Genomic DNA, 24646 nt, shown 5'->3' with positions numbered 1-24646 from the left:
CACCGCCGAGAATCGGGTTGAAACGCGGCAGACGATGCACGCTGGTGTTTTTTTTTTGTTTTTTTTTTGCGAGATGCGGCCGCAAAGCGCATGCGTTGGCACAGTGGCCACGGTCATGGCGGTTTTCAGGGTTGCCCAGCGAAGAAATCGCCCGCTAAACTTTTCAGTGAATACCACCTATAGAACACTTTCTTTTAAATTGCCGCAGCTTTTCTTCGATGCAACGCACGCACCTAGAATACACGTTTAATCGACTTAATCTCCTGTTATCTTCAACCGTTGCTTCAGTCTTATAGGGGTTTGTCACAGAAATATTGCGCTCGGATTTCACTTTGTTTGGGCGACAGGCGGGCTACCCTGCTAGACAGCTATGTCTTCACTCACGATTTGTTTCCCTGACTAGCTATTCTGTTATATCCCAAGATTGCATTTTTGTTGTCTCAATCTTTTTCTCTTCCTTTATCCTTTTTTTCCCTCTAAAATAAGCCGGGTCACAGCCTAATCGTCACAGGCAGCTTCTTGGCCAATCCCCAGCGTGGATAAGCGCCATGGTTCAGAGGTGCCAACCAACTATCCACGCATGTGGACCAGCTGACGAAGAAGTGGACGTCCACCACGGCGAGGACGCGGTGCGAGAGGATTTGCCCTACGCGGCTCTGCCGTCGGCAGACGACGACGAAAGGGATGGCGACGACGGATACTGAATAAATAGCTGTGCTTTACGCTGCCGTCCAAAGCCGCTTTGCACTGCTGGGGTCCGGCTGCTCCCTCTTCGGGCAACCATGGCGGCCCCTTAGGCCATGGTGGTGTCAATAACGGTTTCTCTCTCTCTCTCTCTCTCTCTCTCTCTCTCTCTCTCTCTCTCGTCCGATCCGCTGACAGTGTGGGGAAAAGCTTGATCGACCCCCAGCTCTGCTGCTTCTCCAGCCTTGCACCAGTTATGCAAGCCGCGCTAATGTTTTTTTTTTTTTTGTTTCTCTCTTAACCTTCAGTGGCGGTGTTTACATTTGTAGAGCTCTGTGCGGGTAGAGAGCATCCTCCCACGGTCGCCTCATCTTCCGAGCCGTCACGTGAGCCTTCTCTACGAACGGCCGAAGAAGCCCCGCCGCCCCCTCCGGCCCCGGGATATCCGACGCCGGAATTTCGAGCGGTCCGGCGTTAGGCGCCAGGAGTACAGTCGAGCGCTTGGACACCATCGCAGACGTGTTTGGTGGGTGATCTGAGCGTACCGAAAAGAACGTATGTGAGCGTAAAGAGAGAGCGGCGCCGCGCAGGCACATCGTCAGTTTTGTACACGAACTTCCCCTTACAAAAATGATTGTTGAGTTTCATAAGAAATTTTGTTGAATTCACTCAACAAACATTGTTGAGTATCCAAAGAATTTCTGTTGAGATTGTGTTGAGGATTTGTTGAGTTTTTCAGGAAAAGTGGCCACCGTGGTTTCATTGATTTTCCGTTGAATTTCTTACGTTGAATTCCCATTGAGTTTCTGTTGCCTTTCCGTTGAGTCTCCACTGAATTTCGTATTGATATTTTGTCGAGGTTTTTATGAGTGCCCAATGTGTTTCTGTTGATATTTTGTTGAGATTTTTACGAGTGCCGCATGCGTTTCTGTTGATATTTTGTTGAGATTTTTACGAGTGCCCCATGCGTTTCTGTTGATATGTTGTTGAGTTTTACACGAATGCTCAATGTGTTTCTGCTGCGATTTCTTTCAAAGGTTTTTGCGATCATTGTAGGTTGAACAAGAATCTACATTTTATCGCACCACCGATACACAAGTTTACGGTGTGGCAGTAGTGCATTTCATGTGACTAAAAATTCTGCCTCATGCAGACATGCAAAAAGAAAAACAAGGTGTTCAGCGTGCACTTTTTACTTTATTTCCCGATTCAAAAGCCATGATAGGTTATTTTTTATGTAACCGGCGCTCACACCTGGAAACTTCTGGCCCGTGTAGCCTGCAAGAGATAGAATGAATTTATGATTTACTATAAAAAATGAAAACGTGTTCAGCAAGTTCTCAGAATTAGTAATAAAAGTGTGCAAAAATAGACACTTTCCCAAAAAGCATAAAAGGGATGCACTGATCTCACTGTGCACATGAAGAAAAACGGGTGATTAGCTACAAGTTGACAAAGATGACAGCTTTGTTCTTGGCACTCTAAATGCAAATCATGTGCACTCACCGACCACAGCCTTCACCCGCACCTGGTCCAACCCTGGCTTTGTAGGAGCGTCGCCCTGGGCTTTGCCTTTCCCTCCAAAGAGAGTTTTCCCCTTGAGCTCCTCCGGAGTGAAGACATGGCGCAAAAGAGCCCTGGCAAATTTGCCAGGGCCACTCGCACACGCATGCACCAGCTGATCCAGGTACCCCTTCTCAAGTAGCACACCGCCCCCAATGTCAACCTGCGAGCAGAAAATAAAACCGAAACAGTTGAACCAACATGAACTCCAGGATCGAGACAATGAAGAGTTTGAGTACCCATGAACAATTTCTCAGAATATTACGGTAATTCATTCACAGATTTTGGCATTGATCCACTAAAAATTCTTTTCGAATAGATTTATTTTAAATGTATATTTTTAGTTTTTATGGGTGAACATGCATACCTCAACATGCTTTCGGCTTGTTTAAACAAGCGTTTCAAGAATTCATTAAACTGTTTGCCAAGTGCCCACTGCAGTACACCGTGGGTGTATTGCTTTGTGGTAGAAAGGCCAAAAAAAACCATTTGGGTGCTGTTAGGTCAATCTGGATGAAAGGTTATGTGGCTAAAATAGTCAGATGGCTGTAATGCACACAAAGTAGGCAGTACGATGCCTTGCCCTGACTCATGCAACTATCCATAAAAAACTGACCTTTTTTAGCACCCGATTCAGCAAAATAAAATGAGCAGACTGTTATTGATTTTTTAAATGATTTAAATTGAAAAGAGTGAACCCTAATTACAACTAGGCCAATTTGCTCCTTCATTTTTTCATTGGCTAGCAGTGCACGAGGGTCATACGCGAAATGTGGTTTGCGGCGTGGTGCTAGCAGGAACTTTTTGTGTGGCTGGTTCTGCAGGATTGTGGGTTTGCGAATGCGTTGTCGTAAGGAGTACCCAGCATTGTTTTTAGTTCGAAATTCCGCACTGCGCTGTTCACGCCTCCTACAACCACAGACACGAAGCAGGCTGCACGACGAATGCTAGCACACCGAGCTAGCACAGCGAGCACAGCGTGACAATTGGACAGGTGCGGACAGCGGCTCAGATAAGGTAATTTTGCACTGTCTGTGTCACCTCCGCGCGCTGATTGCCTTATTTTTTTTTCATTGCTTCAAATGACTGTGGCTCGAATAAGGAAAATTTATGCACTTAAAGCTGCAACGATATTTCATGTGGTGATGGCGTGTGATAAGAGGCACTGTTTTTACTGTGCCCCCCCAGGCATGCTGCGCACTTCTTGAGTACGAGAGTTTGAGAGGTGCTCTAGTGACAGTGTTCTGGTATGTTGAGCGCATGACCATCCTCCGCCTGAGCTTCCAATGCTGAGCGATTATGCACAGGATCTGGGTGGAAACGACTGCGAGGTAAGAGTGCAATAAATTACATACAGTGGCGGTGACAGAGATTCCACCTGGGGGACAAAGATTTTCAAGTGTTTTCTTTTCAATGTAGATGAAGCATAAATTATAATTGATTGATTCTCGGGTTTAATGCACCAACGCTACACAGACTGTGAGGTGAGCCATAGTAGAGGGCTCCGTATTAATTTTGACAACCTGCGCATCTTTACATGCGCCGAAATCTCGACCACATGGGCATATTTTGCAGCAGACATGACAGACAAGAATTTCCATCCTGCACTGGGCACCACCAATTCTTTCGGACTGCGGGGCGAGCAGACGACGCTGAGTCCCACGCTGTTGCTCCGTGCCATGCGTGAATATCAGACGCCCCGAACGGCATCGAAAATCGGTGTCATTTATTTGGCATTTCAGCAGCAACAAGTTTAGCAGTGCCTAAGGAGAACGTTTAATTCTTCCAAGAGGTGTCCCGTTCGCCCATCAATTCTGTTCCTAACCCGCTAAGGTGGCGGGCCAGTCCACACCACTTTGTCCTGACAGGCATTGCCTGTGAGGCCACGTTTCGTCCTGCCAGCAGGACGCTTGACCTTTTTATCCTCAATTGATGTTTATTTTCGGAATTCTGGGAAAATTGCCGTCATTGCCTTTTACTTGGCGATGTTCAGAAGCTACTTGTCCGGGCAGGCGTGATTTTGTCGTTACTGGCTGCACCAACAGTCAGCGTAAGCGCAAAGTGCTCATGCAAGAACCGTGCGAAGTGCACCATGACAAAACAAGTGTCTGCATGTGCGGAGTCTATTGGCTGCACAAATTTCCAGCGTCACTTGAGTGTCACCGTAAATGGGTCGTCGCGCTAAATCGCAGACTTAGAGCCTGGCAAATTTGCCAGAATGAGCCCGGTGGTATGCTGCTTTTGGAAGCGCTGTTTAATCACCCTCATGCTCAATCCTTATCGCACGTTTCTGTTCTTTGGAGGTATGTTTGGTCCGTTTCATCGATGGGAAGCCGACGAAAATCAGACACTTATGCTGCAGCTTGGGTACGCGAAAAATTCTGAAGTAACCCTTGTGAAAACCGTGCTCATATTCGAATGTGATATTATAAATAATTAGCAACTTGAGAGTGGATGAAATGTTCCCTGACCTAGCGTATGGTGCTTGTTAGGAAAATTTAATGGTGAAGTACCGTCCCTGATTTAAAGACTGGTGCTACCTCGGCTATCCTCCAATCACTGAGAATAGTGCCTGTCATGAGAGACAGCGAAAAAAGTGCCGACAAAATCTACAGACTGCGGTATGTAGTTTTCGGTATAGTGTGATTAATAACAGTATGATCTGAAGTAGATAATATTGTAAGCTTACTTAAAATGGAAAGTAGCTCCACACCAGTTTGTATTGCAAAATCAAAACCATATCGAAAATCCTAAATTTTTGCTTGGCTTGATTACATACGGATACTTGCTTCAAAGTCAGTTCAATTTCTATTCTTGCACTTTAGCCATTGGCCCCAGATTCGCTTCAATATCCCTGCTAAGCAATGACACACTCAAAATGCACAACACCGCTTCATGAAACTGTTTCAAATAAACAGGGGCTAGAGCACTGCTAACAGGTATACATTATGACAGGTTCCAACATGAAATAACTAACCTGAAAGTACATAATCAGTGGGTGCACTGATGTGGCAGCGGTGCCTGGACCGATGCGTTGAGCAAATGCGCTGGCTTCTGGACGGGTGGTCCAAGCGGCCAGATGATGGATGAAGGATTGACTATTCCTGGCGGCAAAGCGTACCCAGCACCAAGGAAAGGCCAGGCAGTACTTGGGTACAGCAGGTGCAGTGTCAGTTGGCCACGGAGGGCCCTGGCAAAGCCTTTGAAACTGGACTGAAAGCCAGCCAGCAAACCCGGACAGCCAGCAGCAGCACCTGAAAGTGCATAATCTGTAAGTGTGGTGGCACTTGATGAAATACAAGAAAAGCACACACAAACCACGAATGCTTAAATTAAGCAGATTATTAATCGTTAATGAGTAACCTCCAAGGCCCTAATAAGAACATTCCCGCAACACCCAAACTGAAATTTAGGTCACAGCCTAATGTATTTATTAGGCACGCAGGTTCTGTGAGTGGGGTATGCCTGATATATGCAAAGCTCACTGCTATGCTATTTTGCATGGAACGCTTGCTAGCAGCCCATTTGCATCCCTAGCTTTCAATCGGAACTGGTGTGTACTAGCTGAGGCTCCTCCATTTCAATGCCTAGCTTGCCTTTGCAAGTTCGATTCTCCAATATAAATAGAGTTGAGTGGGCAGGCGCCCCTGCGAGACCACGCGCGCGCATTTCACCTTCAATTTCCACGTATGTGAATGTGAGCTTCACGAGTACGGCACGCATACCACGACGCATATCGCGGCCCGAAGACCACGAGACGGGTCGCGACGGCGGCAGCCGGTCTCGCGAGCGTAATAGCTGCGAAGCGCACTGCACGGAATTAACAGTCGCCGCAAAGGCACTGTTTGAGAGACACATAACAAACAAACGCCCCGGTGTTTAAGAAGCCTTGCGTGATGTCAAATAATTAGCTGCCGCGTTCTACAGCGCGAGCATCGCAACAAAGGTCTAGCTTCAGCGTAAATTGATGCTGACGGCTGCGGAAACGGTAGACTGGTAAATCCAAGGCGCCAAACAAGTATGCTATATCGCATAGGCTCTGAGAGCAAATGAGATGGGGGTCTACCGAATAACTGACCCATAAGCACCAGAACTCGTTCCGAACAAGAACAGAAAAACAAAAAAATGCGTACTCACCCCAGCAGAAACGACGTTTCCCGCCTAAAATCCTTCTTCACGCTCGTCTTCCCCTTCAAGGACACCGACACTTTGTTCGGACGCAATGTCATCCACCTTTGACGCGCGATGATCGTTGAGGCGATGATCGTTCTTCCCGTTCCCGCGTGTTCAACACACGCGTAGGTTGGAAGGGCAATCATCACCCTATAAAGCTTTTATAACTATGATTTAAGCTTGAAATAGATAAAACTGAACAAATCGCCCCAGCTACCACTCCGCACAAAACCAACTCCATAAACAAACACACAAAAAGGGAGTGATAGTTGCCAGACTGCAATAGCAGCATTTCTGTGTTTGACGAAAATTGTGTTATTGGTAATTAACTTCCTGCTTTTAAAGTATTAAAAGTGTTTATAAGTTGAATTTGAGGTTTTTAAACGCAAAAGCGAATAAAAGTAAACTAATTGACATATATATACTTAAATTGTAAAGAAGGTTTTAAAGTTAGTTTTGGTTTTGTTTTCACGGCGGGTTTCTCTACAGAGGAGGTGCGAGAAAACGAACTACTTTGGGTTTAAGAAGAGGGTGGGAAACGTCGGTGTGATTGAAAGCAAGGAACAGGCGCTTACTATGGTTTTAAAAAAGAAGAGGTAGTAAAACCTTCATCAGGAAAAAAAAAAAAAAAAAACGTCCGATGAGGATTCGAACCACGGACCCTCAAAACAGTAATCGGAGACGTATCCACTCGGCCATACAGGCGGGACTTCAGCGGATGTCTAAAATAATTGTATAAGTACGTAAGCCGGCAATGAAAATTGTCGTTTGTGTCTAGTTAATGCTGCATTTTTGGAATTCTGGCAGTTCTAACGCTTGTTTCTCACGCACCGATCTTGCAGACGAGGTCACATTGTTAGTACTCCGAGCGATTGAGCCGGAGCTCCCTTATTTGACTCAAGCAAAGCTGTCGCAGGTCACCCGCGATCTTTTCTTCGCAAGCCACGGTAGCCACGAAGGAAATGGCATGCGCCGTTGGAATTGTGGCGTTGGTAACGCTTGTTTGTCAGGCACCGATCTTGCAGACAAGCAACATCGCGCTAAAACTACAAGCGATGCCACTCCTGGCATGTCAGGCGCATACAGCAGCGAAAACCTCTGAGTTTGTAACAAGTTGGGGATAATGCAAGGCAATATTAAAGAGACCGAAGCATGTGGTGGCGGCGACGTAATAAGTGCAGCAAACAGGTACTGTGGGCGGCAGCGACGAGCGAAAAAGATGTAACATGGGCCGCCCCCGCCGGCCTGCGCAGAAATGGAAACACGCAATCGAAAAAAACTGTCCGGCCGATTCAGTTTGGTGTTGACGAAGAGCAACCGAGGCTTCAGCAACAAACGATTGTGCTTGCCGTGGTATGAGTCAAAGCATATCTTGACATCGTTGTCGTTATGCTATCGTCCGTCTAGAAGGGAAAAATCAGAACGCAAACGTTTTCGTCTAGCGTCTATACCAGATATAGACGCTGCTGTTTAATGATATCTGGAGACAAATTTTTAGCTGGTGGTGAAACAGCGGATATTTTGTAGTATGGACAAGTGAATTTTATGGGTTAACTGAATGGCTGAAATTGAAATATGCACTCTAGAAACATTGATAAAACAACAGAATTTTGTTCGATCACACTGAAAGTGCAAGTTATCAGAGTTTGTACTGTACTTTACCTTGTGCTGTATCTTGTACTTTGCATTCTTCCAATGCTGACAAGGCAGAACATATATTGTCTGCGAGATGTTACACAAAGCATCAGACATGACGCGCTGATTTGTGCGATATGTGACATGTTGTAAGAATACCTTGAAGACATGTTGCAGAACGTCTAGGACTCATCGTTGAAATCTTTATATCATGAACATGTTTTTGATCTTCGACATGTTGTTTGACTCTTTACGATATCAGACCTTTATAATCTTGCAGTATATCGACATCTAGTAGAAGTCCTTATCATTAAAGACATGTCGTTATACTTATTCGACAAGTCGTTGAAATCTTTGCGATATTGGACCTTCATGATGTTGAGGACAACGAAATGTCGTTGAATTCATAAGGTGTCGACAGCATTCCGTAAAAGTTATGTGATTTTCGTTGAAATCTTTGTGATATTGAAGACATCTCGAAATCGTTATGATATCATGCATGTCGTATGGATATGTTGCCATATTTTCAGCTGGGATATACGTACCGGTACAAGAAAGCATGAGAGTTGCATTGTGAAAGCTGGCTACCTGTACAAAATGCAACTTCCTTGAAAAATGCAACTTTTTTAATACACTCACACTGCACAAAAATATGCTAAGATGCTGCCTAATTAGGCTCATACATCCAGGACAGTGGGTATTAAAGTTTTAGTGCACGTGGCTGTCCATGTCAAAGAAGCATGCAGATAGTATTTGGCATCAGTTGCTGATGACTTGCCCACAAATAATCACCTTGAGTCACTGAAAATACAACAAAAAGTCAACAAGAACTCCACAATAGAAAAATCATTGTGCGGACCACAACGAAAATTCCGTTGTGTTCTCAATGTGTAAACTCAATGAACATTGGGTTTCACAAATAATCACCATGAGTCACTGAAAATACAACAAAAAGTCAACAAGAACTCCACAATAGAAAAATCATTGTGCGGACCACAACGAAAATTCCGTTGTGTTCTCAATGTGTAAACTCAATGAACATTGAGTTTCACAAATAATCACCACGAGTCACTGAAAATACAACAAAAAGTCAACAAGAACTCCACAATAGAAAAATCATTGTGCGGATCACAACGAAAATTCCGTTGTGTTCTCAATGTGTAAACTCAATGAACATTGAGTTTCTGTTGATTTTCCGTTGAATCAATGAGAACTCAATGAAACGTCAACAGAAATTCAGAACCCATTTTTGTAAGGGATATAAAACCTTTTGATTTGCTTTCTCTTAAAAAAAAGGTGTGCCTGACCAGCCTGAAAAAAGAAGACGACCTGAGCCAAAGTTAACAATTCCACGAACCTGAACTAGACGGAACGCAGCTCGAGGTCACTGTTCGGCACGGTTGCAGGTCAGTTATAACCTAACCACAACAGCAACCCATCCAACACGTGTAGCCAACAAGGTGAAATGTCCGGCGGCCGCCGAACTGCCATCCCGATTTCAGCAACAGTCTCCGGTCATGCACGCTGTATATACATCGTGTACGCCGATTACAATGTGCGAGGACGCGGTCATTCCTGCTTGCTGACCCGCGCCGGGGAGGCCGCGGAACAGAATGCAAAAAGCTAACGCAGAGGAGGGAAGAGCCTTGGGTGGAAGTTCCTCGGAAGCCATTTCCAATTCGTGCCGCCAACGCCGCTCCACAGCACGGTGGAATACGTACACGATAATCTTCGTACAGCTCGAACGTGTCGCGAGAGTTCCGCGTACGAGAGACCTATTCGTCGTTTATAGCGCGAATGGGGACGCCGTGAAGAAGGTCAGCGCCGCTGAATGCCTATCATTGAGGGCGGAAGGAAGCGGTTTCGAAAGATCCAGTAAAATATATATAGAGCAAGCCCTTACAACAACGAAATCGCTCAAACCGGAGTTCTTACCCGGGAATTTTCATTACAGCAAGGCCTAATTTTTTTTTCTCTCTCTCTCTCTCTCTCTCTCTCTCTCTCTCTCTCTCTCTCTCTCTCTCTCTCTCTCTCTCTCTCTCTCTCTCTCTCTCTCTCTCTCTCTCTGTCTCTGTCTCTGTCTCTCTCTCTGTCTCTCTCTAATATATCTATAACGGACCAGAATGGCAAATGAGGGGCTCGATGAATGAAGAAAGAAATAAGGGCCAGCAGTCAAGAACGCCAAGGAAAGCAAAGGGGAAAAGGTTAAAAGTAATTTACTCTACTTGAAATAGAGTGTTTGAAATGTTTGAAAGATAAAAACATGCTCGCCGGGTGGGACCCAAACCCACGACCTCCAGAATACCTGACTGGTGCGATACCAACTACGCTACCGGCGAGGCTGTGCTCTCTTCCTCTTTATCGGGTATTTATGCTAAGGTAAATGTTTTCAGCGTTCGGGTGTGGCAGCCAGCGCCACTCGGACTACTCGGGGCGAAGGGGACCTTCTTTTGAACCCCCAGGCCGTGACTCGAGCGTCTACGACGTGTCGAGAGTGGTCGACCACCGTTGAACCCTCTTAAGCTAACTAAGGTACCAAGACTGCCGGAACAGAGACCCTCGCTATGCATGCAGCGAATCAGAATGGGAAATGAGGGGCTCGGCGAATTAAGACAGAAATAAGGGCCAGCACTCGAGAACGCCAAGGAGGCAAGTCATTCATTCGATATACTTGAAACAGGTGTAGTTTTTGAAATGTTCGAAAGAGAAAGAAATGGGAGAAAAATGTTCTTTGTGATGTTTCTTTCTACCTCCGTTCCTCTACGCCTCCACATAGTTCCTGTTTATACTTTGGCTTCAGTATTGCCGAATAAATGCTTAAATGCTATATACCCAGAGCCTCTTTAAACTTGGCTTCCCTTTCTCACACACATGTATTGTTGGCAACACGTGTCTTGCCAGCAATGCATGTGTGTGAAAAAATGAAGCCGAGTTTATGCGCCATATAAGCAGTCCTACATCAAAGTATTAACGGCCTTATCTCCATCCGACCTCATGTATCCGTATTATGCGCTATATACAGTTCCTTTAAAGTCGGCCTCACCGCTATACAAAAAATTGCGTCACTGAGAAACATTTTTAAATACGATGGCTTTCGCGCCGTTATTATTAGCATTCTCGCACGCCCCAAAAGTGTAACACATCATACGTTACAGACGGGCACACGGGTTTGCACGTTGCGCCCACATAGAAATGATTTGGCAGTTAAAATTTTGTAATCACACTCATTCAACCTTTCACAAGCCAGGCCTAGTGACAAAGAACCCACCTCCTCGTTCGTAGCAAAATTTTCGATTCGGTTTTAGTAAGTAACGTCGCCTTTTCTGTCCCAATTCCAGCCCCGATAAAAAAAAAAAAAAGCGTTTTGCGCTTTAATGACAAGCCTTGCATCAGAACGACCGAACACCGCCACTGGCCACCACAGCGGCTTCCTGAGTGATTCCAGAAAACGAGGAAAAATTCCTTGCGCAAATTCAAACGCTGCCGCGAAGAATCACAGGGCCAAACCAAGGGGAGAGATGTCTTATAGATGACGAGCCAAGGCCCAGCAGCGACGGCGCACTTTCGACACGGCGAGACGAGAAGCGACACCGGCGTTGTTTGACTCGCGAGACTCGATGGAGGCAAATGCGTGCCGCCGCCGGAGGCGGCGGGATGGGCGGTACGCGGAAAAAGAAAGGCTTCGGGGCTGACATTACAGGGTCACCGCGGCACGGAGGAGAAGGCACTGATCGCCGACGCTTCGGCGGCACCGACTTGGCTCGGCTTGGCCGGCAGCAACTAAATGCGCTTCACGCCTAAATGGAAACCATTACGACGGAACGTTGGCCGCGCCCGCTGCCAAGAAGACATGAAGATCATGCGACGCTCGGCGCTTCCCCCCTCCCTTCCGCCACCTCAGCTGCTCCTGCGACGATCGACACACCCTGTAGACACGAATGCCTTGAATGTCAGTAATGACCTGTCGCTTTGATCTTTAAACGTAACTCAACCGGACAAGTCAGAAGACAGGATGACACTTTTAATGGATACCCGGGGGCGGCGATTCGTTAGGACAGTGAAAACGAGGGACGCTTAGAGGATGCGTCTCGGGCATTTTACTTTAAAAGGCGTTATGAAGATTTGTGGCAATGATGCGCGGTGTCCAAGGCGTTCCGCTGCCCGGCATCGAGGTCACGGGTTTTGATTCTCGTGGTCCGAAGGAGAGATGATGCATACCGGAAGAGGCGCGTACTAACTTGCGACGTCTCGAGAAGAGAATTATTCCCCAGACACCTTTGAGCGGAAATCACTGCGCAAAGAACAATCACTTCGGGTTGATATCAAAAAGGACCCCTATCTACTCGTCTAGCAGTCTTTTCTACTCGTCCTCAAAATATAAGGATTTTGGACTGCGCGGCTACGTCGAAATTAATTCTAGGCTATACACTAAACCGAGAGCAATATAATACCAGACCAAACTTAGTTAAAACACTGTGGTCTGAGCCAGTTTGTAGCTTGTGTTTCGACAATCGGCATTGTGTTTTATTGGAGGAAAGTATGCCACGCAGCTAGCGATAGCTCCGGCCTCGTTGTCTAGAATGGCGCGCGTTGAAATCGTCAACCATCCGCGTCAACAGCCCGGCAAGCTGTATGCACCTCGCATGGCCTCTTCGATCAGCTTCAGGCGCGCCTAAGTAGTCAATCGCGAGGCAGGCCATGCACCCCGCAAAATAACTACGCCAAATCATTACAGATGGAGCAAGCATCTAAGTTAGACACTGAAAAATTTGGTCAGTGAAATGAACGGACGAGCAGGCCTACTCCGGTGCGAGTTAGTTGGTTCATGCTAATGAAGATCGAACAGCGCGAATAAAACTGGACGTAGGATTAGAAAGACGTACGGCACAGGCGGGCGTCGACTACCAACTGTTTATTTTTCCAGCCCACAAGCAAATTTGCGCCAAAAAAAAAAACAGCACAACAAAACTTATAACAAATGAAGATACGAACGGCAAGAAAGAACTATTCCACAAGTTTCATGATTTAAAAAAAAAACTGTCTAAGAATTTGATCTTTTTATTACATAGTGACAAGGATGGTGTGCTTATGCATTTGTATTCGCTTTGTTAATGTAATAAGCTTCTATAATATCTCTCTCGGTTTTATCTGAGGCTCGCTTCAGGAACTTGGTTTTTTCCAGTAATGGCTTACACCCGCATATTTTTTTGCGTGTACGCTCGAAAAATAAACAGTTGGTAGTCAGCGCCACTTCGTGTCCTATGTGTCTCTAATGCCCCGCCCCGTTTTATTCACGTTGTTACGACTTTCATGAACCGACAAGCCCTGGACGTTCATGTCAAAGAGGCCATGAAGACAAAATGCAACTTTGTTCAATTAAAAAAAAAAAAAACTCTCTTTTGTTAATTCACTCAGCTCCAGCCGAGCCACGAAAGATGGTTTTTAATTGAGAAAACGCAAGAAACATTGAAAAAGTTTAAGCTTTGCACTGCAGTGACGTGTTACGGCCAGCAGCGACGTAACACGGGCCAGCAGTAAAACAAAGCTATCAGCGTGTTAGCCGCACGTTAGCATTCAAGCGATACGATCGAACAAAAGTAGAGGCCCTATCTTAATCGCCCAGTCATGTCTATTGGCGGTGGCTTAGGAAGGCGGCCACCAATCGCACAAACAAGATTCTCTGACGTCATAGATAAATCGCCGGGAGGTTGACACTGTTTTCTCAATATCTCCATTATTTGCTCCAAGTTTGCGATAAAGTTGTTGTCATTGTTATCGAGACAAAGCAATCTTTTTAATGACTCAACAAACTTGCGTTTTGTCTTCACGATCCTGGGGAGCAATAAATATATCCATCCGAATGTATTAGCCGAACGGTTTCTTAATGCGATAGCAGCATACATTCGCGCACATAAACGAGATTTGTTCGCACAGAAGAAACTAGGTGCCGCTTCGGCGCTACAAACCCAGATTCGAACACCTACTTCCTCAAAACAGGACACAGGCGGCGGAAATAGCCGGCCGCACCACCGTGGAGACGACAACTTCTACTCCGTAGGCGGCGTTGTCGCGGAAAGCAACGACGCGAGACCGCTCAGCAGCGTGCCGTCACTGCACGGCCCAGTAGTGCAACAGCACCAGGTCTCCGCACGCCGCTTTCCGTGGCTGCGCCGCGGGGCTTCGCGCGGCGTGCGACGCAGACACACGACAAGCGGCGCGGATTCAGCGATGACTGTACACGCCGCCGCGGAGTTCCGTCGACGGCCGCCGTGCCGCCGTCGTACACTTCGTGTGCGGCTGCGTGCGTCACGCGGGACGCAGCCTGTGTCACGCGTCTCGCCGCCGCAAAGAACGAGCACGGCTCCCGAGGGAGAAGACCTTCGGGAGAATTAGCTACAGCTGGGATAGCTTCCCTGCAACCAGCAAAGCGCGCACAGAGCGATCAAAAAGTGACGCTGGAATTCGCAGCCTTCATAGACGATATCTCGCGTTATGTAGGAGGTATACGCTGAAGCATTTAGGCGACCACGACAGCAAGCTGCGTTTTGGCTTCGCTCGAGAAAGACTGAGCCTAGCTGACCCAACGCTTGTTTCACAGAAAGGAACACTGCCAGCGGCGAGAAATCGCCACCCTGAATCCTGACGTTCGCACGTGCACTCCGAGATTGACAGCAGGTAATCGGCGGACGGTGCAGGAACTGCCATTATATGCTACCGCGTTAACCAAACCAAGCGATACCAGCGCAGGACGCCGCACTTGAGCAATTTGGCTGACATTCCAGCTCCCGGAGATGAAGCTCCCAGTCAAGAGCTCGGCCTATAATCAGCAAAGCGGCCCAGCGGAATTTCCTCCGAGAGCACGAGTCGGACAGACAGAAGAACGCCGCCTACGATCGCCTTCCGGAACACGACGTGAGCTCAGCAAACGATGTCGCGGTGGATGATCGAGGCATCGAGCACCAATGCAGCGCAGAACTGGCATTGTGCTCGCAAGTCCATGAGGGTTGAGATGGAGCGAGAGCTCAATACCTTTGATCTCTTTAACTGTGTTTGAGGATATCTTTATGATGGCGGCTTTAGAGCAGCCGTGTTATCAGCAGAGTCGGCGCTGTAGCATGAAGAACGAAAACTTCATCGTGTAGTGGGCCGCACCCTTTCTGACCAGGGTTTGGTGACGAATAATAAGTCAGACCCTTTATGGGCGTGTGCTACCTTTCCGATCTGAAAGCACGTTGCCTTCGCTGTAACCAGGTTGTCTTAATTCGGCTGGACTAGTACACGAGCCCGATTTGTTTTTATGCACAAATCCTGCGAAATACCGGTTTGCTACTGGTAAGATCGGTAAGTGAGAAAAGTGTTTACACAAACTGTTAAGCAAGGTTAGTGGGGATTTCGGCCTGACTTGTATTACAGGAATAAAGAGCGAAGATCATATCGCTATCACTCTAGACTCGCCTAACACACTGTTTTTAGATCGTGTGTCCAGGTTTTATAGTATTTTCTCAATTGATCACTCCCCAAAAGATGACCTGTCGAACATAACTGATTTCCCGTATTTTAAGCGTCGTATTACTGTCGCGAAATTCATGTCCCTCCTTGACGGGTTTTCTTGCCGCTCGCCATTTCTTGCCGTTCGCCGAGGGGAGCCGTACCGCAAAGCGAATGAATGTTCTCGCCGCCATTGTCGCACCCGGGTCGGCTGGCCATGTGTTTCGGGGAGAGAGGTGGGCGAGAGTGCCGCGGCCTACTGAAGGCTGCGCCCCGGGAATTCTCGGAAGACGCGCGGCCCGGTGGACTGTGTGCGTGGTGCAGCGCGGGGTTTCCGGGGAGAATGGGCTGAGAACTGGTGGTGGCCGGACGTACGGCCGGGACGCGGCGTCGGCCTTGAGGGCTGTGCTGGGGAGGCCGAGCGACGACGGCGGTGAACTTCGGGCCCCCGAAGATTCCTCAAGGAGGCGACAGTGCGCGGCCGGAGTTCACCCAAATTGCGTCGCTGATCAGCGGTGCCCCACCACAGACGACCGACAGCCTCCGTCACCCCGGCGAGACCATCAGCCGGACCGCAGCTAAGATGTTCTCCCCTTCTCCATCTTTCTTCGGACTCTTCCTTTTCATCTTCTGTGTTGTATTTCCCTATGCGGACTGCACGGGCTTCTTATCCGCCTCCTTCAGTGCACCACGCGATATGTGTTTCTAGCGGGCCTATTGTTAGTAGTTGGGGGAAGCCTCCAACCCCGCCTATTGTATACTCTACTGTCCCCTTCATTTACTGTCGTCTTCTCCTCGGGCTCGTAACGGCGTGTACCTTTTCTTTCATTGTAATTAAGGTACTTCGTGTCGGTGTCTAGGCAGCTCTGACCCCAACGGGGTGTCAACTGCAGTGTGTATTAACTCGTCAACCCTCCTGTCTGTCTGTTTTGAATTTCCTGTGAATGTGAAGTAAATGCCCGTTGTTTTGAAACTGTTTTCCCGTGCCCCGTCTCGTGCCTCACGCCAGCGGCCAATCAGGCGTGGACCTATCGCCGGTTAGCAGGTCCGAACCACATCCTATATTCGTATCCAGGGGGGAGTTGTTTGTCGCTCCTCCCGTCCGAGGCCTCGGCCACTAAATTACTGCCTCGCTCAATTCTGTGACAATTACGCGCCATTATGACAGCTCTGCGTGCGTTGAAAAATTGCCTGAAAAGTGTCCGCCCTTCCTGCGAAAAGAGCCCGTCAAACGCGCAATGCTTCGACGCCAAATCAGTTGTGCACGTCAGTTATGCACCTCAGTCAGCACAACACCGGTAAGGAAGAGAAACAGCGCCGTCGAGTATAACTGCATTCAATTACGCCCTTCAGAAATAGTTAACAAGCTATTCATTTGTGCCCACGGACGTTTCTTCGCAATACGCCGTAATAAACGGCAATTTTTGCGAACAGCCACCTCGTCCCGCAACCTCGTCTTCGAAATCGCCCGTGAAATGTGGCAATGTCAGAAATGATCGAGTTCCGTGTACAATAATTCCCCATTTTTAGCTGGTCATTATCCTTGTCTGCAGCCGGCGCACTAGCATCTTCGCCCTTGTTTAGTTGAGTTTAACACGCCCTAGCTCGGAAATCAACATTCCCTTCAAATGCGAATTTCAAATAAAAAAAAACTGTTTATTTACAGTCAAACCCGACTATAACGAACCTGGATAGAGCGAATTATGCTATATATCGAACAAAAATAAATCAGTTACGGAAATACACGTGAAACATATTCCTTGTAACGAACTTCACATCTGATTTTTCGAACTTGGCGTGCCTAGAATGGCCGCCAAAATGCATGGTTTAGGATCGGCGATTGAGATGTTGATTGGCCGCGACCGCTGAGCAAAGGCCGCGACTGAGACATTGCGCCTCGTATGGAGTGACATGACGCCCGGCACTTTCCGTAACTGTTTCCGACGCGCGGAACTCGCGACGGAACCCGCCCAGTCACTGAGTCCGGACCACGACGGCCGCTCGCCAACCTTCCCGATGCTGTGCCGGAAGGAGTGCCCTTCGAAGATTTCCTGAGTGTCGACGACGACGTTGCCGTCACTGTAGGCCCGTCGGACGCGGGCACCGTCAGCAGAACCGTCGTAATGCTGATGAAAAGCACCGAGGAGGCAGAGGATGTCGCGAGTGAAAGCCGTCCGACGCTTAATGAAGTGCTTTCGGCAGTCGATGTCCTCCGCCATTATTTCTTCGGTATTGAAGGACACGGACTCGAACTATAGTGCAAACAATGTCTCGTGTAAAGAATGCTGTGCTAGTTGGCGTTGCCAAAACGAAAGGGAAAACAAAAATCACCGCTTTACTTGGAAGTAGGCAGTTAAGGCGGAAAGTAGCTTTATTATTTGCAATAAATCGACTGTTTTGTGTATGGTAATGACGTACTTTATTTTGTACGTTTCTGCATGCGGGGATGGCTAAGGGATTCCCGCGTATTGTGAACTCGTAACAATAAACTCGTTATAGGCGGGCTCGGCTATATCGAACTATGGGATATATCGGACTAATCGTGGCGCATATTGCAGTTCGCTATAACCGGGTTTGACTGTAGTTACGTGATGCAGCACTGCCGCCTTCTGGAATAAAATCTGCGATAAGCAGCTTGACAAGAGCCCTTCATTCATTCATTATAGATTCATTACACAAAACAGGAGCCCTTCATTCATTCCTTATCGATTCATTATACAAAACAGGAGCCCTTCATTCATTCATTATCGATTCATTATACAAAACGGAAGGAGAAACGACGTATAGCCAGCCATGGAGAATAGAAATGCGAACACGAAAATATATGAACCAAAACACGCAAAATTGAACGATACTGATCGTGGAGGTGAAATAATGGCGCGCTAGCGGTATAATTGGAAAGCCAATTTGCCAAATTGGGTAACTATATTAAGTCACGGATCAATGCGGCTTGCAAAAAAAAAAAAAGAAATTGCGCTATTTGTGCGTTCTGGATCATCATTTTATGATGGCGTTTCGTTTGTCCATGACTGTAAATTACTCAGATTAAATTGTGAGCGCGGTAACACCAGCTAGTACTGTGAGAACAGGTACTCGTTTGCAACACGAGACCGTCGAGTAAAGAAAATCACTTAAAATAATATTACGGCATAATGGCAAGGACCAATACTAAAAGCTTGTCTGCACAACACCTAATTTGGTTTTGCCCCAAATTAACTCGTTACCGATATTTCTTTCTCCCCACCAACGATTCAACGATACCCATAAACCCTTACTCCGCGCACACTCCCACCCTTCACGGAATCACACTGTTCGGACTCTCAAGCGGTCTTGCACGAGCACTTTAGAGCGACGCGCCTCTGCTCCCGTCTTCCTAATGAAATACTCACAAGACTCCTCCTCCTCCTCCTCCTAGAAATTTACACCATCACCTCCAAAGCAGGACCACCCCGACCTACTCAAATCGAACCCTTCCCCCCTCTTGAGTGTGTGGCGAACTATACGCGCTTCTGAGCGGTCGCCGTTCAAGTGAGTGTGATGTATACGCTCGACTCTGTGTGCCGCAGCATTACCAGCCGCCATCACTTCATCTCCACCCGCCCTGGATGGTCCCGCCCATGAAAATAGTGACCACGGTGCCCGGAATTACACGCAAGGAGCATATTCCACCTTCCGCTTACGGTTTTTTGCTCTTGAATATATGTACAACACATACGGAGGTCATACACATCGTGCAAGGAAAGCCTTATTGGCATACCTAAAAGACACAAGTCTTGATCAGACTGTCATTAGTTAAAATCATATGTATTCCTCTTCATCACTATAATGATCATCGCCATCGCATTCATCTGGCGTAGCAAGCCAGGCATCTTAGCTCGGCTGACATCGCCAGTTTTCATTAAAGATCGTTCTCTCTACCTCTGTGTGTGCCCGGACACAGATCTAAGACGAGAGCTGAACCTACGACTTGAACATTGGACAGTGATTTAGGAACTATAAACTTTACTATCTTACTCCTCCACCCCCTCCATCTGGATAAGAACACGGCCCCCACCCCCTCCCACCCCTACCTCAACCAGGGCCTACGGCCTCCTCCTGACTAAGGCCCTTCATTCACTCCTGCTTTTCCTAGGAGACTCACGACAAGACTTTCCTGATTCTACATAAACCCGCTTCCCCCGACAGGCCTACAGCCCGCCTTGACTCCAACAAAGGCTTTTCTCTCAGGAGAACAGAGTTACAAGCGGAGTAGAGTGAAGAGCTACATTGCTAACAACATTGTTAGACTGGAATCATGCACACACGGCTCTAGAATTCTCAATTCTCTTAAGCGTAAAATATTTTGTGTTATTCCTATCATGAAAGGTGATCTCATAGGAAGGAAAACGAGAAGTACGTACGAATGCAAAAGAATGAGTGGGATGTGCAAATGAGAAATAATGAGCAAAGTAAGAGGAGTGATCGAGCGGAAAGGCAGGTCTATAAGGAAGGCGCAGAGTTTTAACGTCTCCCATAGGACGTTGAATAAATAAATGACCCTCGTTGTTAGAGGCCTACCTGCCTCTGTCAAATTCATTAACGTTCTAGCTCATATTACGCAACTGGGGGCGCATAATATGTGCTAGAGTAATGCATTTAACAGTGCGTTTTTGAAGCCCATATGTCTAACCATGAAGCAGGTGACACGCTTTTGTGGAACTGCTTAGCTTTTGTATCACATGGCTAAATTTCTGCGGCTTAAAACCTGTAACCCCTAAAAAAAAACAATTCCAAACATAACATACGTGTTCATTATGTGATACACGACTACAAGCGACGGAACCTAGCCACGACAATCGAAACAAAATAAACAAATTTTGCGAATAGATTTTGATCGCTGCAGTTCTGTAGCGTGCAGTCGCCGTCATGATAAGCGTTATAGAGCAAGCAGGAGATAACCCAGCGAAGTGCGATAAGTCTTGAAAACACGCAGATTGTTGACGAAATGTCTCGGTACTGTAGCCCCACCAACGTGTAGCGGGCTGGACTGACGGGGCTGGGAGTAACGTAGTCGGTTCAATGCTCGCCGAAATTACCCGCATCGTACCGTGTGTGAAACCGACGGCGTGTACAATACGGCGCATGAAATGAAAGCGGGCGGCAAATTTGCGCATAAAATAATGTGTTAAAAAGCTTCCAGACGTACGCACGCACACACTGAGTCGATCCATTAAATCGATCTTGACGGAACCGCTCTAATTTTGTAGGGTCAAGCGGAACATCGATTTAACCGAAGAGCTTTATACAGAACTTATACAGATACAGAACTTTATATTCTAACAGGGCGTTAGCTCCTCGTCAGATTGGGAGGTGAAATCGCATTAACCTTAGTCCCACCAACAGGAGCTTACACACACAAAGTAAGTACGCACGTATATCGCATGCTGTACAGTTTTGTTTATAGCCTGCGGTTCCAGCGGCTGTACACGCAAAGCTGCAGGCGTCAGTAGGAATTTCTGGTTAGTGCACTTACCGGAAATTCATATACTTGCGGCATTTATTACGATCGCGTACACGGCTTGAAACAATACATTTCGCGTGCGCAAAAACAACCTCGAAAAAGAAAAAGCATTTCTCATCAAAGTCCTAGTCATAAGGCAGATGGAGTTCCAAACTTCTAGTAAAAAGGCAGATGGAATTCCAAAGGCACACTGACGAATATTCCCATGACACATTGTGAATTTAAGTAGAAATCTTAACAAGAACACCGCGGCGCATTTGGTCAATTGTTGTTGTTGTTTGTTCGTTTATTTAATAGCCTCAAGGCTTAGTAGACACCAAGCGGGTCCGATCTATATCCAGGAAACTAGGTTGTGATTTAGAAGTAGACGCGTAATACGCGCATCAGACCTAAAGATCGCCTTGGTACAGCGTTATCTCAAGTAGCAAGTCACCGAGTGTGCTGAGAAAACTCGTTCTATGCAGACACTGGTGGCTTGCATACGCTAAGAGCTACACTTGAGCTTTCTTGTGATTACTTCTATTTCATAGCTTTGGGGCTTGCGATTTGGAAGGGAGTTTGAGTTATATTCAGGGAGCTCTCTATTCAGTTCTGCCATAGGGGGGCATCCCCGGCCGATGGCAGAGTCCGTAGGCAGCCGCAGCTCTTCGTCGAGTTTCGAGCCAACAAGCAATATCGAGCAGGCCTTGCACCCAGCCTAATCAACTGCGATTTGCGTAAAACACGCCGTCTGCCCCGGTAATGTTTGATTCCCCCAAAGTTGTTTGTCCTTGTGTCTCTTTCATGTTGTTTCCACGACCGTAGGCTTAAACGTTAAGTGAGCATGTTAGAGGGTGGTCTGGATCTTCAATGACGTGACGAAGCTGAAAACCATTGGTCAACTCTTCGGTTTTGCACTGGAGCCAAAAAGTAACACAACGTTTCGGTTCCGTTTACGTTCCCCCTGAATTGGCGCCTTTTTTTTTTTTTTTAGGCTATCGTTCCGGTATACCGCCACCCTGCATGCGGCACGAATGAATAGTTAAGGAAGTTGAAATCTGCAAGGCCCGTCTGGACATCGCCCTTGTGGGCAAATAAAGTTTACTACCCGCCGCAGTGGCTCAGTGGCAAAGGCATTGTGCTGCTGAGCCCAAGGACACGGGTTCGATTCCTGGCCGTGGTGGCCGTTTTATTTTTGCTAGGGGCGAAAAATGAGAACGCCCCTGTGCGGAGATTTCGGCACACGTTTGACCCGGGGTGGTCAAATCCGGAGCCCTACCCTACGTCGCGCCTCATAGCCCGGTTGTAGCTGCGGCGCGTTAAACCTCCAAAATCTGAAATTTGGCATAAATTCTAACTACTTAAATGCACAGGAGAGATCATGTCATGCGAAATTTATAAGATCTCTCCACCATCATGAGTGGATTGAGGTTTCTGGTTCCCCCAACGCAGAAAACTGAGTATTTTTACGCGTAACGGGCAGCGTAAGATACCTTCGCTATCAACTCCATCCTCAGTTCCGGCTTTTCCTCACATCTCACTGAATAACAAACGCTCGACGGAATATTCCATCAGTGCGTTTACAAACGAGGGAGCGATAAGCGTATACCTCAGAAGGCGCTCGAAAGGAGCTGCATTAATATACAGCCGCCCCACGTCCCCTTCCGAGCGAGAGAAAAAAAGGTGTACAACACGGATGGTGTTAAAATTAGCCAAGGATGCCGGTTGAGCTTTCACCTTCGGAAACAAGAGGCGCGAATATTCCTGGGTTCAAATGATTACCGGTGCCCTTGACGGCGGATAGACCTTTGAGGTGGAACCACTCAGGCGTTCAACGAAGCTTCGAAGATTTGCATGAGGATGCTGCTGCTGTGGACACGCGAGCGCGTTCGGCGGGAAACGGACGCTTTCCTCCCGCAAGCGTCATCCGTCGTCGACGTTAAGCCGCTAAGTGACTGACGCAGCGTCAATCCGCGCTTGAACTTTGAGACTCTGTTCGCGCGCGGAAGTGACAAAGTCCTTTCAAGGTTGATAGCGATCGAACGGGTTCCTTTACAACGTTAGCGCGGATACTGTTGTAAGGAGGTGTAAAAAGTGATTGATAATGGCGCTCCGAGTGAAACAACAGTCAGTGTTATATGAGCTTCGCTGAGGTTGCCAAGAGAGACGAGCGATGCAGCATTTGACGCGTAAAACTTGAAAACTAAAAAAACATTGGAAGGAATTTGGAAGCGAGCGCCTAACGGACGTTTGTCGCAGGGAACATAGTTTTATCCAAATTCCATTATAATGAAGATTGCTACTGTTAACGCCTCATGGCGGTAAAGTTAATCACAGTAACCAAGTTGGCGCTACAGGTCAATTGAGATGTCATGCTCCAAGTATGCGCCTTTCCCTCGAGTCGAGAGTGGTATACATGCGACAATCACTCAAACTTGCGAAAAACAGAGATCATATCCAGCACTTAAAAAAAAAAAAAAAAAGTAACGTACCCAAACCCCGGAATTCGGGGGTTCGGAAGAGTTTGCCAACGACAACAAAAACACCGGCGATCCCGCCTGAAACCGCTAAACCGCCTCGAACAGGCTGCTGCACTACTCACATTGGGTTGGTGACGTTCCAAAAAATGTCGACGAGCTTCTTGCACCTAGCCGGTCTCGGGCCCAAGAGCAAAGTCGTCATGGCGGCTATTAGAAGAATCAACGCCGGCTTCATGACGCACCACGACAACGCGACCACTCCACTCTAACACGAGCACGAAATCAGGAGCGCACTTCACCGGCTTCCAAGCGACTGGACGGAGAAAAGGTAACGCTTGCTCCCGAGTTATCCGGAAGAAGATGGGATCAGACGAGCACACACAGTCGACGCCACGGGCGAGACGACAAATGTGACGAGGACAGCGAACAAGGCTTTCTTCGGTGGCACGAATATAAAATCGTCTGCGACGCCGCCGTCGTTCAGCTGGAACTCCTGTCCCTCGCCGCCACTTGGGGACGGAATCTGGCAGCTCGACGGAAACCACATGGGCGCACGTGAGGCGCCCCTTCGCTGTCAAAACTCACACACACACCTTGATTAAATGGCTTCTGTCACACTTTGCCGACGACGCTGCCCGATGTTGTGAAATCAGAGTCGCGCGCACGCACGGGCAGTGAGGAGCGCAGACGACAGGTAGAAAAAGCAGACGACGCGCTGCTCCGCCACCAACCACCACCACCACCAGCGCAGCGCGACGACGCTCAACCGAACTCTGCCGCCACTTGCGCTGCCCGGCCGAATGCGCCGATGGGACGAGAGGGCAATCTCGACGCCAGAGCGGACCGGCCCGCGCGCACAAGAGAGAAGTCCCGGAGAAAACACGAGGGGCGGGGAGGGAGGGCGAGCGGGTATTTTCTGCTGCTGCTGCTGCTGTTGCGATGACGCCGGTGGGCCGCGCGCGCGGCCTGTCCGGTCTCTGATCCTCTCGCCTCCCACTTCGGTTTTCTAGGGTGGCTCCGCCGACGTTTTGTCTCTTTGCGATTTATTATTATTCGCGCCGCCGTAGCGGAGGCTCGCTCGAGAGCGCGAATAAAAGCGAGGGGGAAAACACGACGACCGGGGGCAACTTTACTTCGGGCCGCG

At 47.8% G+C, this 24646-nt stretch overlaps 2 protein-coding genes across 2 annotated transcripts in view; both read right to left on the bottom strand.

The window, feature by feature from the left end:
• Ephrin (ephrin) overlaps positions 1–24390 on the bottom strand; it is a 605464-nt gene extending 581074 nt beyond the window's left edge. The window contains exon 1 of the mRNA XM_077693321.1: positions 23625–24390. Coding sequence (XP_077549447.1) covers positions 23625–23737 — 113 coding nt within the window. The 5' untranslated portion in view covers positions 23738–24390. The remainder of the gene's footprint in view (positions 1–23624) is intronic.
• LOC144162687 (uncharacterized) lies at positions 1304–6752 on the bottom strand. Its single transcript, XM_077693320.1, has 4 exons — positions 6385–6752; positions 5225–5501; positions 2191–2410; positions 1304–1962 (listed from the first exon to the last, which is right to left on the bottom strand). Exons 1-4 carry the CDS (start codon positions 6564–6566, stop codon positions 1877–1879), a joined length of 765 nt encoding a protein of 254 aa, XP_077549446.1. The 5' UTR covers positions 6567–6752; the 3' UTR covers positions 1304–1876.
• Positions 24391–24646: the final 256 nt, after the last annotated feature.

This window comes from Haemaphysalis longicornis, unplaced genomic scaffold (assembly GCF_048455015.1).
Source record: "Haemaphysalis longicornis isolate Haplotype H1 unplaced genomic scaffold, Haemaphysalis longicornis Haplotype H1 scaffold_12, whole genome shotgun sequence".
NCBI classification, from domain to species: Eukaryota; Metazoa; Arthropoda; class Arachnida; order Ixodida; family Ixodidae; genus Haemaphysalis; species Haemaphysalis longicornis.
The sequence above is the reverse complement of the archived record's forward strand: the minus strand, read 5'-3'. Positions and strand labels throughout refer to the sequence as shown.